Below are 16578 nucleotides of genomic sequence, written 5' to 3'. Positions count from 1 at the left end.
CTCCAAGTGTCCCTATTTTCCATGGATGTCCCTGATTTAGGGAAGCTATCCCAGTTTCTGATTTGATCCCAGAATGTCCCGCTTTTCCTTATTTTCATTGAAGAAATGTTGGAAGGTATGGAGTTATTCGACTCCTGAGCTGACTGAAGGCAATCCTGTATAGGGAAGGTGTTTTGTTTAATGTTGTGTTATGTTTTTTATATATGTTGGAAGCTGCCCAGAGGAACTGGGACAACCCAGTAAGATGTGTGGGGTATAAAGAATAAAATTATCATTATGGAATAGGGCGTCCCTATTTTCATCAGAGAAATGTTGGAGAGTATGCCTTCACAACATGGGAAGGAGCCACTGGATTGTGGCTTCTCTCCATGCTGCAATCGACACATCAGAAGCTCCAAGTCACACAAATGTAATCCCTGACTGCCATTCTTTGCTATTCAAACATTGCCCATTTCATAAACTGTACCATGGGCTTCCTCCAGGTGGCCTTCATGGCATGGGAAGGAGCCACACTGCTGTGGCTCCCAAGCCCATAGTTTCTTTACATATGTGTTTGGTTTTTTCCTGAAGGCCTCTTTTATTTCTGGCTAGCAGACGGTGGGGTGGGGTGGGGGTTGTAATCTATGCCAATGTCAAAGTAGCAAAAGATGCTCTTATCATTGCATCTGTGCAATGTAGTCTTGACTGCACTCAAGAGTTGGGATGTAAGATGGCAGCCATTTTCATTTGGACCCACGTAGCAATGTTTCCCTACCTCTACAGTTCAGCCTTTGACAAAACCTATGCTATTCATCTTGCTGTCTGCTGTCGTGGATTTTTACCTAATTAATTATGTTACAATTGTGTTATTTCACACCATTCAGTTCAGTGGAAAGGATATTGCAGCTTCCACTTCTGTTTCCATCGGAATTCCCCAACATCCCCTCTCAAGTGTTGGCCTTTAAACCTAACAGTGAATAGACAAGGGAAACATTTCATCCATCTACTTTTCCCTCTCCCTCAACAAACCAGTTTACAAACCCATATCTCATATGATGAGATGTGATCAGTAGTGTAAACCTAGGCATGTCTACTCAGAAGTAAGTTATTGAGTTTCATGGGGTTTCCTCCCAGGTCATTGGGCATAGGATTGCAGGTCCAATGGCCTTTTGATTCTTCTAACACTCTGGTTCTGTGTATGAATGTGCTGGTAGCAAAGATGCTTATCTGATGAAAGAACAATAATTTGTTGATGTTGCATGGATTAATTAATTAGTCTAATGCCCCCCCAACCCCCACATATATCAAGATCTACTAACTCACTGCGCCAGCTGCCTGCCTAATGGATTTTGGAGGTCTGCCATGTGAGCTCTGATTCCAACAGATTTTTATAGTAGCAAACCTGTGTAACTGAATCATACACACACAATTTTGATTTTTGTTTTGTTTTGTTTTTTAGCAGCAGGAAGAGTTGGCCTCCTTTGGGTTTGGGATATGTGGGTTTTTGTTTCGTTTTTACCTTTTCTTTACTTATGCAAACCTGGGGTAGGTTTTTTATTCTCAATCTGCTGCCATTTTGGCTACATAAGCATTGCCATTCACTCCATGATTTGGAAATACAAGGAATGAGGTGTATCAGGGGCTGCTTATCGCGTAGCGGTAAATTAATCAAGCAGAGTCTTCTTCATAAACTTAGTAAAACTTTACTGAAGAAAATAAACTTGTTCATAGACAGCTTAGTCGAAGAGCGTACACAGAGAGGTCATAGCAGCTATCTGACTCTTAACAGAGGCATAGTCTTAGTTACTGATTTACTAGAGTCCTGGAGCCACTCTCTCTGCAACAACACAACACACACACTGGATGAGACACACGGGCACTAACTGAGGCCCATAGAGAGGCTGGCTACTTTTTATAGGGAGAATGAGTCATCACCCAAGATGAGTCACAAGTCACAGTGACTTAGCAGTTTGCTGTTAACAGTTAACAGTTAGTAGACTTAGGCTTGAATGATTGTGTAGACCTTGTAGGCCTTACTGCTTCTTCTGCTGTCAAGAACCTTTGTCCCATGACACTGTTGACATGACATCCATAGGCACACATGTCCCCTTAGAGGCCTTTATTGCCACAGGGCTCTCTTCCCTTGAAGAAAGTAGGTTTGTAAGAAGCACTCTATCATAACCCATATAATATGTTGCAATCTGTGTTAAGTTTCTTTGTGTGGTGTTCACAAAAGTTTCTTCAATTTGCAGATGTGTCCATGGGGGAAATCTGATTTTTTTTAATGTACTCTTGTTTTGTTTTGTATTGTACCGTATTTTTCGCCCTATAGGACACACTTTTTCCCCTCCAAAAATGAAGGGGAAATGTGTGTGCGTCCTATGGGGCGAATGCAGGCTTTCGCTGAAGCCTGGAGAGCGAGAGGGGTCGGTGCGCACCGACCCCTCTCACTCTCCAGGCTTCGCGGACCTCTCCACAAGCAGCGGGAGCGCTCCCGCTGCTTGCGGAGAGCTGCCTGCACGCCGAAGCCTGCGCGCGCTGAGATCAGCGCGTCCAGGCTTCGCGGATCTCTCCACAAGCAGCGGGAGCGCTCCCGCTGCTTGCGGAGAGCTGCCTGCACGCCGAAGCCTGCGCGCGCTGAGATCAGCGCGTCCAGGCTTCGCGGATCTCTCCACAAGCAGCGGGAGCACTCCCGCTGCTTGGGGAGAGTTGCCGGCATCCCGAAGCCTGCGCGCGCTGAGATCAGCGCGTCCAGGCTTCGCGGACCTCTCCGCAAGCAGCAGGAGCGCTCCCGCTGCTTGGGGAGAGTTGCCGGCATGCCGAAGGCTGCGCACGCTGAGATCAGCACGTCCAGGCTTCGCGGACCTCTCCACAAGCAGCGGGAGTGCTCCCGCTGCTTGCGGAGAGCTGCCGGCATGCCGAAGCCTGCGCACGCTGGGATCAGCGCATCCAGGCTTCGCGGACCTCTCCGCAAGCAGCGGGAGCGCTCCCGCTGCTTGGGGAGAGTTGCCGGCATCCCGAAGCCTGCGCGCGCTGAGATCAGCGTGTCCAGGCTTCGCGGACCTCTCCGCAAGCAGCGGGAGCGCTCCCGCTGCTTGGGGAGAGTTGCTGGCATGCCGAAGCCTGCGTGCGCTGAGATCAGCGCGTCCAGGCTTCGCGGACCTCTCCGCAAGCAGCGGGAGCCAGCGCTGGGCTCCCACGGCTTGCAGAGAGCTGCCTGTTTGGGGGCTGGGGTCGGCGGAAGCTCGGGCCGCCCCAGCCCCGTGCCTGGGGGGGAAATAATTTTTTCCCCTTTATTTCCCCCCCCAAAAAAACTAGGTGCGCCTTATGGGACGGTGCGTCCTATAGGGCGAAAAATACGGTAATTGTAGTATCATTTTAAAAATATATATATATGGAAGAATTCAATGCAATATTGCACAATTTGAATTTTTTGCTCTAGATATAGCAGCTTCTTCCATCCTCTTGCTTGTGTAGACTGAGTATGGCCCATACATACATATTGCTTAAAAATGGCTGCTGGTGCAGCCAAGCTTTTAATTGTAATTAATATTTAATAGTCTTTTAATACTTAATTAGTAAAAAGTGTGCACTGCGTTCCGAAAATCCACCTTGATATACCATTGCTATGATTATGAGCCTCTTCTTGTTGGTTTAGACAGCATAACTTCCCTCCCCTTTGATTAAAAGTCAGTTCGAGGAGACTGGTGTCAGGAAAGCATGGATTGAAAGTCAAGGTTAATGCAATATTGCTAAAAGCTTTCAAACATATCAGTGAATAAAGGGATTTTCACCTTATTAATTGATTCCCTTTGCCTCAGTGCTAACTGGGGCAGCAAAGCACATGGATTAGTTGTCTTCAAAAAACAAACAAACCACAATTAGTTGCATCATAAAAAAATGATAAGGTTTACTCAATAATTTTAATTTATAGTTGCAATATCCTATTCCGGACATGTCTGACTTCAGTTGAAAAGTATCCCCTGACCTTTTGATCTCTTCCATTCTTGTCTTCCTTCCATCCTGATTCATTTTTCCTTCCATCTCAGACAATTGGTTCATGGTGAATCTAGCAGATACAAAGATATTGCAGCTTTTTTTTTCCTGAGTGGTTCCCAGGAAACATAGTTTCCGGAAATCTCTAAGATAGTGGAATAGAGTAAACAAAACTATGATTTCAAAGTGGCTTAGAAATCTGTACAAGCAATTCAGCTGATACAACACCTCTGCTATCTAGATCTGCATCAGGGAAAATGAGGTAAGAAGAATCATTTTGAAGGCTTCAAATAGGCAAATGGAAAATGCCTAAAACCACATAATATTTCAGTTTATGAGGTAATCCAGTTTAGGTTTGTTTTACAACTGAAAGGCTATGGGCATTTAAGTATGCACGCCCGAAGCATACCTCCTGGGGTACAGAATTCCATTCACCATCTCACATTCCACAGTTTGTATGGTATAGTGGCGGAGTGTTCGACTTTGGACTCAGGTGGATCTGAATTCAAATCCTCATTCAGAACCAAGCTATCTTGGACACATTATTGTCGCCTATCACAGCGATGGAATGCAATAATCTTCTGCATTCTCCCTTGAGAAGTTTGATAATTGATTTCATGAATGCCACCTCTGTCTTCTATAAAGATGCAACCATAAGTTTTCCTGGAGGAAACTGATAACCCAGACTTATTTCAGTCTGAGTTCAGAACCCTTTTGGGCCTGAATCGGTCTTGGTCACCCTGCAGTTTACATAAAAATACAATAAAAACAGTTACAACATAAATATTACAAATAATAAAAATTAGAAGAGGGACAATAAAAATATATTAGGAAAGCAGTCAGGAAGCCTACAGTTAAACCACTGATAAAGTATTATTATAATTTAAAATGATATACCACCCTTTATCAAAAGATCCCAGGGTGGTGTGCAACATTATAAACACCTTACAGAACATCAATAATAAAAACATAATAAGAACATAATAAAAAGCAAACTGACAGACAAATAATAAAATAGTTAATAACAGTCCTCTCTCCCCCAAGGTGAAAGACTTCTGGGAGAAGATTTATAATGAATTGGGGGGAAAATGTTGAAATATATATTTATTAAGAAACCAGAGGCCTTTCTTCTTGGAATAACAGGTCTGGAATTGCCCAAGAAAGATGTTAAATTATTTTTGTGTGCCACAACTGCTGCTCGAATTTTACTAGCTAAGAAATGGAAAACACAAGAAGTACCAACAGTGGAAGATTGGCAGATGAAGATGATGAACTTTTCAGAGCTAGCCAACCTGACTGGAAGAGTCCGCGACCAGAAGGAAGAGGATTACCAGGAGGAATGGACAAAATTTAAAGACTATTTAGTTAAATATGTCAAATTAACTTAATTGGAAAGCAGCAGATAGGCTTAGGATTTAAATACGTAATGTGATGAACCAACATGTTTAAAGTTGAATTGTAAAGAAAGAAAGATGTTAAGTGATTGAGTTAATTTTTTAAGAATTTAGGTTTTGGAAAACTGTTAAAATGATATACATGGAAATTCAACCAGGGGGATACGAGGAAGTCACTTAACAATGTTATGAAGTTTGGTTTAATTGCAGTTGAGATGTATGTATGTTTGTTTGTTTGTTTGAATAATTTGCTGGAAAATTAATTTAAAAATTTGAAGGGGGGGGGAAATAACAGTCCTCTCTCCCACACTTTCACAGGCCATAGATTGCTTAATAGTGATAGGCTTGAGTAAAGAGGAATGTTTTAACCTCATGCCTAAAGACATGTATGATTGAAAAGCCCAAGTTCGCCCAGTGAGTTTTATGGCCAAGAGAGGCTTTCAACCCTGATCTCTCAGTTCCTAGTTAAGCATGTTAAAGCATATACCACAGCGAATTCCCCACCGCCCCCAATATTCAGATATAGGATCTGAATCTCTCTCTGTATAGCAGTCCAGCAACAGATGTATTATCTAGGTCTGCCGTTGTACATCACAAGAAATGTGTTGGAGTTTCTGCATTGGTAAAACAGATCCAGATGGCTTAACCAAATGACAGATGTCATTCCTGAATTCCTTCCACTTGTCATACACTACTTAAATGACAAGCAAGATGGATTTTGACATTTGAGTGATAAGTACAAGATTCCATTACTAGATCTGATTTCTATTCTACATTTGCAATATGTTCATTTCCTATCAATTTACCAATAATATGTGATTAAGCAGATTAAAGACCACAATGGCACAAAATAATTAAATATTGGCATGGATAAACTGCAAAGTTTGATTTATGTGTTGAGCGGACATGAAAAATGGGAAGAAAGCTGTTTCAGAGGGGAAACAATATGTTTACATCATGCACACTAAGATGATATTATAGTATCTGACATTAATGCTGTATCCACAAAATCACAATTGGACATTCTGCTTCTTTGCCTTTTCTTGTTTATGCTTAATGAAACACTTAATGAACCCATTATTAAAATTCAGAGATGCGTGCACACACAAAGTGCCAAACTAAAGAAAATAAGCCTGTTTTGTAGTGGATAGTTCAGACGAAGAAGCGTGTGAAACCTCCCTGAGAAATTTCATAGCCAAGTAAACTTTTTTTTGTCACAGTTTATCAGATGTTCAGCCAAAGATCCAAATTTATTTCAAATTTTAATTCATGCATGATCTGGTGACAGCCTAGGGATGCAGAGATCCACAATCCCATCCATAGCAACATTATTTTGCCCTCTCACCAAATTCATCAAACATTCCTTCTGAATACGTACCTCAAATTAACTTTGGATGTAGCTTTAGGAGACATTTTGGTGATGACTCTAAGCCCACTGTGAGACATACTGCAGACAACAGAAAGTACATAAGAGTCTGGTTAATTGAAGACTTCTGTGTGGATAAATCTGTCAACTCTGTCAGTCGAATCCCTCCACCCATTTTAAGTTTGGGTTCTACACACCTTTGCAGGATCAAAAAAAACAACAACCCAAAAAACAAAAACCCTCTTGTGAAATGCTGTGAAAATTCTCATATGGTTTGCTCCCAAAAGGATTACAAAATGCACCTTGAATTTTTGCTTTAAGTGAATTTTCATTCAACCAAAAACCCTATAATATAAACTTCAGATTCTCTCTCACACACAAATCCAAATACTGTATTCTCTTACAGATATTCCCAACACTGGAAACAATAATTCTGGGACTAATTATTATCTGTTGACCTGAAGCCATTACAGCCTTGTGTGGCTTACACTTATTTTATTTTGTTTTGTAAGTGTGGGCTGAAACCCCCCATTTTTTAAAACAAATAAATAGAATCTGTTAAATGACAAGTGTATTGATTGCTTCAGTGACAGCTTTCCATGTACAAAATTTATAATCATATCCCCTTTGTCTTCATAATTAGGTTCAGTTGCAGTATATTGATTTGCCCGATGACATCATGTGGTTTGATGGCACCTGAACATAAATTTCCCATTTCTGCTCCCCAAAACTCTTGTCCACAACACTGCTTTGGTCCTACTAGCATGATCAACCTCTGCATTTAAGGGGGGGGGGGAGAGAAGCCAGTTATTTTTATCCTTATTCTACTTACTATAAAAAGATGGGTATTTGAAATTAATGGGTAAGAAATCCTTTAATCCCCTACCTGATTAATGTCAGAGATTGAAAGGCCTTACCTGAGTAAGAGCCTTTCCTTAGAATTTGGGATTCCCAGCACTGTTGCAAGGCTCAACTTTCCCAGGGACAAGAAGGCAACTAGTTTCAAGTGAGCCATACTAGAACAGAGCCCCACTTTGACAAAGAAAAAAGAAAAGAACAGGAGTGATTAGAACATGCAAAATAAGTAAAAATTGATGCAAAGGTAAGATTCTATTTATATATACTTAATTAATTGCTAAATTCCGCTCCTCTTTGTCCCAATCATAATATCAATGCAAAAAATAAATAAATATGATACCCCCACTTCCCATCTCAGAGAGCAATTCTAAAGCAAAACAAACCAGTATATGTAAGTTCAGATTCAGCAGAACTCTGACTGGATTAGGAGGTTCCTGACTCATCTGGCCTATGAAGAATTAACAGCCTCATCCTGAGCACAGCCAAATATACGCCAGGATATCTCTCCCCATGCCAGCTCAGCTAGGACCCAGCTGCCTGAATAAAGCCCGGTGAATTTTAACCTAGCCAAAGCCCTGAAAGCCCTCAGGGACGTGGGTGGCGCTGTGGTCTAAACCACTGAGCCTGGGGATTGCCGATCAGAAGGTTGGCGGTTCAAATCCCCATGATGGGGTGAGCTCCTGTTATTCGGTCCCTGCTCCTGCCAACCTAGCAGTTCGAAAGTACGTCAAAGTGCAAGTAGATAAATAGGTACCGTACCGGTGGGAAGGTAAACGGCATTTCCATGCACTGCTCTGGTTCGCTAGAAGCGGCTTAGTCATGCTGGCCACATGACCCGGAAAAACTGTCTGTGGGCAAACGTCGGCTCCCTCCGCCAGTAAAGTGAGATGAACGCTGCAACCCCAGAGACATTCACTACTGGACTTAACTGTCAGGGGTCCTTTACCTTTTAAAGCCCTGAAAGGGGACATTCTGGAGGCATGGGGGCACTACCAGAGAGGTAGGACTGAAGCTGGCTCCTAAGTCTTTTCTGGTCATGTAACCTAGCAACTAGACATAAATTAACCCAGACACAATTTTAAAGCCTTATTTCCCTCTACCAGACTTAGGCTGGCTCAGCTAGCAGTTAGCCCCAATGCTGAATGGAGTTTGGATCTGGTGTAATTTTATTCCTGTTTAATTTACACCATCTTACTTTATGCCTAGGGATGCGGGTGACGTGGTTTAAACTCACAGTAAAACAGAGCCTAGGGCTTGCCGATCAGAAGGTCGGCGGTTCGAATCCCTGTGACGGAGTGAGCTCCTTTTGCTCGGTCCCTGCTCCTGCCAACCTAGCAGTTCGAAAGAACGTCAAAGTGCAAGTAGATAAATCGGTTCTGCTCCGGCGGGAAGGTAAACGGCGTTTCCGTGTGCTGTTCTGGTTCGCCAGAAGTGGCTTAGTCATGCTGGCCACATGACCCGGAAGCTGTACGCCGACTCCCTCAGCCAATAAAGCGAGATGAGCACCGCAGCTCCAGAGTTGGTCATGACGGGACCTAATGGTCAGGGGTCCCTTTACCTTTACTTTATGCCAGCTTCTTGTGTATAGGATTGCTCCCTTAGTCTATATATCAACACTCCTCTCTCTCCTTCCTCTTGAGCTTATATCTCTGGCTACTCTCACCGTTCAGGAATTCAAGTTTGCTTAGCAAGTTTGAGTTCATGTTTTTCCAGCACAGGCTCCAAGATCATGGATAGTGTCTCAAAACATTTCTTTCAAAAGCATAATTCACACTGTTCACAACTGGTTACAAAATAACTTTTTCTGGTACTTCTTCGGGTTCTTTGTTAAACAGCTAAATAGGACACATCTGGGATCAATGACATAGCCTTGCCTATTAATTTCAATGGGTGTACATTGAAATGGAAGCTAAGACTGGCTACAATCCTCTGCCTTACAACCTGGTTATGGCAGCAGTATATTCTAGTTTAAGCTTTGCTATTCTGCCATTCCAAGACAGCACAGGGATCTCATTCAGGAGGAGAGAGAAGAACAGCTTGAGGACACTGTCCAAATTACACAATTTTTATTATCGCAGCCACAGCGAAAATTGCACGTATCTGGAAATCAAGGGTGATTGTCTTGTGGCACAAACAATATTAACAAATTGACAGAACCGTGTAAATATGGCTTGGGCTGGAACGAAATCAAAACAGTATGCTGCAGCATGCATCCCAAGTCCCCTTTTGGCAAGGCAGAAAGGCTCTGCTTGCACTGTGAAATCCTCACCGTGCTCCGAGAAACTTGAGTCATGGGTGTTAAAGATTTAATTATGATTCAGATGTATCAAATAAATAATGCACATGCAAAGCAGTTGCAAAGCAGTTTGCAATTTAAGAAAATCAACATCATCATCATCGCCATCATCCACTATTAGAAATTTATCTATGTACAGGGAAATTGCACTCATGTTGACATGTTGTGGAAGCCACGAGCTGCTGTGATACCAAGGAAGCAAAAATAACTTTTGTGAAATAAGTAGACCCATTTCAAATTTTATTTATAAACTAGTGCCCCCCCCTCCACCAAGGAGGCATGAACCTTTCCCACCCAAGTAACTCCTATCACACAATGCCAAATTTTGCTGTTTGTGTATGGGATGAAACTACTTGTCCCCCCCCCCAAAGAGGAGTTTTCTATGTGTACTTGAACGTGCATGGTAGGTTCTGTGAGGCTGCTAACTCAACAGTGTTTTAAAGTTTAGACATTTCCAGAGCACAGCATGACAGAAGTGCAACTCCCACTCTCAAATTGTGCTACGCACATTCCTCTTACAGAGAAGACCCAAGTGGTTACTCCAAGGGTAGGAGTTCCCTAGAGACATAAGAGGTTGGCTAGTCCAAATAAGGAGTGGTATCAGCCTTCTGAAGCCAGCTCTTCCTGCCCCCAGCTCTTCTTCCTTCCTGAAGCACTCTCCCCTCACTATGTGGGCTTCGCTAGTTGACTCACTGGAAGTTTGCAAGGAATCCCTGATTGGCCTTTGGAGTTCTTCTTTTTCACCTCCTTCGCACTGCTGGGTGATTCTAATTGGTTTAGAAGAGTGGCATATGTGGGTATTTGTTATTTGGCCATTTGATGAGAGAATTTTAAGAAATTGGCTGTTGAACACCTGAGGCACTATTGCGTTAAAGGTGAGGACTGTTCTTTAGTCACTTCTCATTGTCATTGGCTTAGGGTACCCTTGGGGGTGTCCTTTAGACTATGCTATCCAGTGCTTTTTTCTATAAAAAAAAATGTTTAGGGGTACTCCATTTTGACTCAAGAAATTCACCATTTTATAGTTCGAATCAGGGAAAATAGAGACAGTATATGGACAAAAGTAGAAGGGACGTGGGTGGCGCTGTGGGTTAAAACACAGAGCCTAGGATTTGCTGATCAGAAGGTCGGCGGTTTGAATCCCCGCAACGGGGTGAGCTCCCGTTGCTCGGTCCCAGCTCCTGCCAACCTAGCAGTTTGAAAGCACATCAAAGTGCAAGTAGATAAATAGGTAGCGCTCCAGCGGAAAGGTGAACGGCATTTCTGTGCACTGCTCTGGTTCTCCAGAAGTGGCTTAGTCATGCTGGCCACATGACCTGGAAGCTGTCTGCAGACAAACGCCGTCTCCCATGGCCTATAGAGCGAGATGAGCGGCGCAACCCCAGAGTCGGTCACGACTGGACCTAATGGTCAGGGGTCCCTTTACCTTTACCTTTATGGACAAAAGTACAAAAATTCACAAAATGTTTAGGTGTATGCATACCCCTGCGTCCCCCCAGGAAAAAAAGCACTGATGCTTTTTCAGTGTTCACCCAATCCAGTGTTCACCCAGTGTCAGGATGCTATCAGCTGCTCCCAGTTGGTTGCCCAGGAAAGTATAAAGACAAGGGAAAGTTTCTTACCGTCCATTTTTATTTTAATCTTTACAGAGAGTGGCTATAGAACCCAGCCTCTGTGGGGATAATTAGAGAGGCAGGAGAGGATATATTATTTAATCATATCCTTCATAACTTGCACTAGCAAGTTCCATATTCTAGCAGAGTTCCAAATATCCCCCCCTTTTAAATTACGCAGCGATCAGCTTGTTGCTGACTCATCTGAGTCTTACTATTAAAGATTCCTTCCTGGTAAAATCTCTTCTAATCCCTCTTAAAAAGAATAAACACAAGATTAATGTTAATATAAAAGTAGTTTACTCACAGATTCATTCAGGTTCACAGTCATATCCCTGAAGGCAGGCTTACCTTACATAACAACTAGAACTATTCCATAAATAAGTTAGTCCCAAGTGACTGCAACTAAGCAGTCACTTCTCCAAACATACAGCAACATACAAAATGGAAAAACACACACTGGTCAGAGCATGGAGGCCATGTGCTCCTCCATGCTAGTGCAACAGACCACACCCTCTTCAAGTCACATGTAGTGGAAGCCTGTCCCAGCTCAGGAGGAAACAGAAAGTCTTCTCCTGAGTGGTACAAAACATCCCCTAATATGTCCACTGTAGGAATGTTGTACTTGACTGCAGTTTTACATACCACAGCCTCTTGGATAATGGTATTGTCCTGAGTGAATCTCCACCCCTGTCTCTCCCACTTCCTCATTCGCCATTCTCATCATCTCCTCTATGGGTGATGCTACATGCCCTCTGTCTTTGAGCTCTTTGCTCTCCTACTTTTAAGGCTCCAGGTTCTGGGAGATGGAGGGTCTGGAATGCTTTCTAATCACAACGTATCAGCTGGGTGTTGTTCTGGCTCTCCCATGATTTCCCAGCTTTTCCTTCATCTGCCTCTGAGGTGCTACCTCCCTCAAACCACAAATCTCCCTCAAGACCATAAATCTAAATGGTCTTCCTCCCTGGAAGGGTCAGGACGGGGAGGCAGTCTCCACCATTCCTCCTCTGCCCAGTCCCTAACACCGAGGGGCAATGCTAGGTTCATATACACAAGGTTCACATAGGAGACAGAATTTTTTTCCAAACCTTGATCCCATGGCCACAGGTTGCAACTGTAAACATGCCCAGGAGATGGAAGGGATTATATATTTCCTTATTACATATACCCACTTGACCAGACTTCCACGATTTGGTTAAATCTGGTTGATTGGTTTTCCAGATATTCTGATTTTGCTACATTTAATAAATATAACCATAATTTAGCGCTTAATTTTTGCATCTCGGGTCCTTTTTGTGTGTGTGCTGGCAATTGTGCATCTGAATAACATCAGAGAGGGCAGAAGCTGCATCTAAACAGTGGGAGTATTCTTTTTCAAACTGTTTAAGGACATTTGTTTGCAGGAAAGGCATAAATACTTCCAATATCCTCTTGGAAAAACAACTGACAAGGCAATTAAAATAAATTTCAATATTTCTTCAAGGAATGCTAGGCAGAAGATATTGAGAACCTACACTGCCTTATTAACTGACATTTGAATTTGTGTCTACTGTTATTGGATTTGTGATGCATATCACTATTACCAGCCATGCAAACAGTCAGTGCTGTTGCAAGAATTCCATATATAATATAGCTACATTTTATGAAATGTATCTATTTGTTAAGGTACAGAATAAGTATAGTATATGAAGTATATACTATAGTATAGCCTGCAGTAGAAGTAACGGATTGTTTCCATGCTATTCACTGAACTGAATGCACTATTACTGCAATATGATAATGTAAGGGAACATAATTGATGCCATGAGAATGTTGAGATATTTCTGAAGAGTAGCTGATGGGTCTTGAATAGCAGAATGCATATTTCAAATCCAAATATATTTACAGTAAACATTTATTTAAAAGAATTAAATAGCTGTTTCAAGTAGAAAATATTAAAATGCATCTCCTGTTAAAAACCATAAAAGGAAACTGAAACATTTACAAAACATTGCCCTTATCATTTGCAATATTTAAATACGGTTCACTTGAAATTAATAAGCATCCATGTGATTCTGTTTTAATTATAATTAAGAAGCTTAATTTGGTTTTTGTAAAATAGCAACACGTGCACAAATCAGCTTTGTCGGGCCTGGCACTTTTAGAAAAATGAATTAGTGTATTGAGCTCATTCAAAAATGAGAATTAATAAAAAATTGAGGTTGGTGTTTTGTTTGTTTTATTTTGCTAGAATCCACTAAGCATTTACTCTAGAGCAGGATTATTATTACTATTACAATCTGAACTACATTTTTGCCTGGCACCTAAAGGCGTATAATGAAGGTGCCAGGCGAACTTCCCCGGGAAGAGCGTTCCACAAACAGGGAGCCACTTCAGAAAAGGCCCATTCTTGTGTTGTCACCCTCTGGACCTCTCATGGAAGAGGCGCATGAAGAATGGCCTCAGATGGTGATCTCCTTTGCCATATCTTCCTCACCCAGAAAAAAGAGGAGAGTTTGTTTAGCTGGGCAAAGAAAGCGACAATGTCAATGAAAATAAAAGAGTGTTTCTCTATGCGACAATAGAGTGCTAACAGTGAAATATTGGAAAAGCGAGTTAACACCAAAAAAAGATGAGTGGCAATTAAAGTTGTGCGAGTAACTCAAACTAGCCAAAATGACTGACCTAATAAGAAACCACTCAGGCGATAAGGTAAAAAAAGAATGGGGTTGCTTCAAAAACTACCTGATAAAATATGGTTCCAAAAATAATACTTGGTTGTACTTAGATTAATTTCAAGTGATATGGGGAAAACTGATTTTAATAAATGAATACAGAATACTCGTTACTTAAGGAAAGTATTGAAACTGCAAAGGGATAGAGGGAAGTCATCCAACATAGAAAGGATTCAAACCAGTTCTCCAGAACAGAAAGAAAGTGACTGGAAAGAAAGAAAGAAAGAAAGAAAGAAAGAAAGAAAGAAAGAAAGAAAGAAAGGAAGGAAGGAAGGAAGGAAGGAAGGAAGGAAGGAAGGAAGGAAGGAGTACAAATGCAGTCTCTTTCTGGTAACTTGCCATATAGAATAATCAAATCAATGTTTGTATCCTTTGAATAATTTGGTGTACTTCACCAATCTTTCATTTAAAAAAAAAAATTCTCCCCCCTCCTGTTATATATATATTTGGTTTTGTATTTTTTTTCTTTTTAGTTTTGAATATTTGGATGTAGTGTTTAATATATGCTTTCTCTGTAATTTTTTTTAAATGCAAAAAAGACTAAAAAGAAAAAGAGAGAAAGTGACAATGTCATCATTCAATGGGAAAGAGGAAGAAACTGGGCTGTTTGTCAGCTCCACCCTGTACTCTTCCAGTTATTCTAGATAATTAATTCATTATATTGAATAAGTTTAACCTGTTTACCCACAACCATAGGCTCTCAAATCTTCTTTCTGGTGAATTGGCAATAGTTTCTTGTTATAACCGTTTAAGATGTTTGTGGAAGAAGGACTACTGAAGAAAGCAAAGCAGCAATGTTTTTATTATTTGAATATTGTAAGCAAGGCATGAGGTGCCCCATTCTGTATAACAACAAGGGTGTGATGTTTAAAGATACATGAATGAACTGATAGCAAATCAAGAGATTATTTGGCAAGCCACCAGTACTTCACAATGCTATGGGGAAACATAGGGTCTCACAAGAAGGCACAATTTAGTTGTGGCTAGATTATTTCATCCTTTAAACCCCTTATCAAACCCTGAATAAGAGCTTGGGAACAAAAGAAGAGCCCTGATGGATCGGGTCAAAGGTCCACCTTTCTGCATCTGCCTGCATACAGGTAACAGCCAGATGCTTCTGGAAGGTGAAACAGGGCATGAAAATGAGACCCAATCCGATGTTCTTGAGCAATTGACCCTGAAGGTCAGGCTATACATGAAGCTTAGCCGCAGGGATCTGAACCCTGGCTTTGGGGGGGGGGGTTGTTTTTCAAAATGCACAACTGAACACTGCAAACTAAAATGAAGACTGACATGAAGAGGGGAAAGGGGGACTTAACGTGCTCTCCTCATGCTGCTTTTCTACTACAAATTGCCTTCTGCAAGCTATGTGGAGAAAAGAAACAGCATGAAGGGAACAGATTAAGCCCCCTCTCCACCTCTTGCCACCCCACCCCGCAGGTTTAGTTGGGCTGTATGCTATACTGCCTCTGAAAAAAGATGTTTCATTTAGCCACCACAGCTAATAGCTACTGATATTAGCTATTACTTTCTCTGTTTTGTGTTTCCTTAACTCTTTCCCCCTTCCTTTCTCTCAGTCTTGACTTAGCTGTAGAATTTAAGGTTCACCCCAATAAGAACACCTACGTTTTTCTTTTTGGTCTGCTAGGTGTTTGATACACTGATGGTGTATTTGACTTATCAAATCATAGTCTTAACACAATTTGATGCACTGATTCTTATTAGCTACAAATGGTCTCCACCAGTTGAGCAGCACAATCTTATTGACAGGGGGTAGCTGCTGCAGTACATCTAATAGATTTTACCTACCTAGAGTATTTAGCTCTCCCTAGCTCAAGTCCTAATAAACAGCAAATTGTATGGAATGTCACATCAGGCAAATAACCTGTACCCTGTGCTGTATAGTACTTGGCATGATTTGTTTTTTTTTGGAAATGATATAACCTGTGTCCACTAAAGGCTCCAGGATTAATCCAATTGCTCTCTAGGTTTGGTCCCTCAAATGAAAATAGGCTATTTACCAGCTTGCCTGTCCAACACACCAAGCCTATAAAAATGAAAGTTCAGTGTGCCTTACTCACAAGTAAGGTTCGCACTCTAAATGCAAGCCTGCCATGCAGAGATAAGAGTTGCAGGTCCCATTCGGGATCACGAATCAGTGACTGGGGGGGGGGGGAGTCATTCAGCACCCTGGACAGATCACAGTGAGCAAGCAATTCTGCAATGGTGCCACCATGGAATTCCACATTTAGAGAAAGCACTGGAATAGAATATGGCTCAGAAGAGAACACTACGTCAAGCATCCACTGACAGAGGCAGTAAGCTTCTGAATACTACGTGCTGGAAACCACAGGAATACTGG

At 41.8% G+C, this 16578-nt stretch overlaps 1 protein-coding gene across 1 annotated transcript; it reads right to left on the bottom strand.

Annotated features, from left to right (window-relative positions):
- Nucleotides 1-857: 857 nt before the first annotated feature.
- Nucleotides 858-7857, bottom strand: LOC310704614 (uncharacterized protein). Its single transcript, XM_083498263.1, has 4 exons — nt 7653-7857; nt 6748-6816; nt 3968-4120; nt 858-946 (listed from the first exon to the last, which is right to left on the bottom strand). The coding sequence occupies exons 1-4, from the start codon at nt 7748-7750 to the stop codon at nt 865-867; spliced, it is 402 nt and encodes a 133-aa protein (XP_083354389.1). The 5' UTR covers nt 7751-7857; the 3' UTR covers nt 858-864.
- Between the last annotated feature and the right edge of the window lie 8721 nt (nt 7858-16578).

This window comes from Podarcis liolepis (genome assembly GCF_965112155.1).
Source record: "Podarcis liolepis genome assembly, chromosome: 4".
Lineage (NCBI taxonomy): Eukaryota > Metazoa > Chordata > Lepidosauria > Squamata > Lacertidae > Podarcis > Podarcis liolepis.
This window is presented reverse-complemented; position numbering and strand designations above follow the sequence as displayed.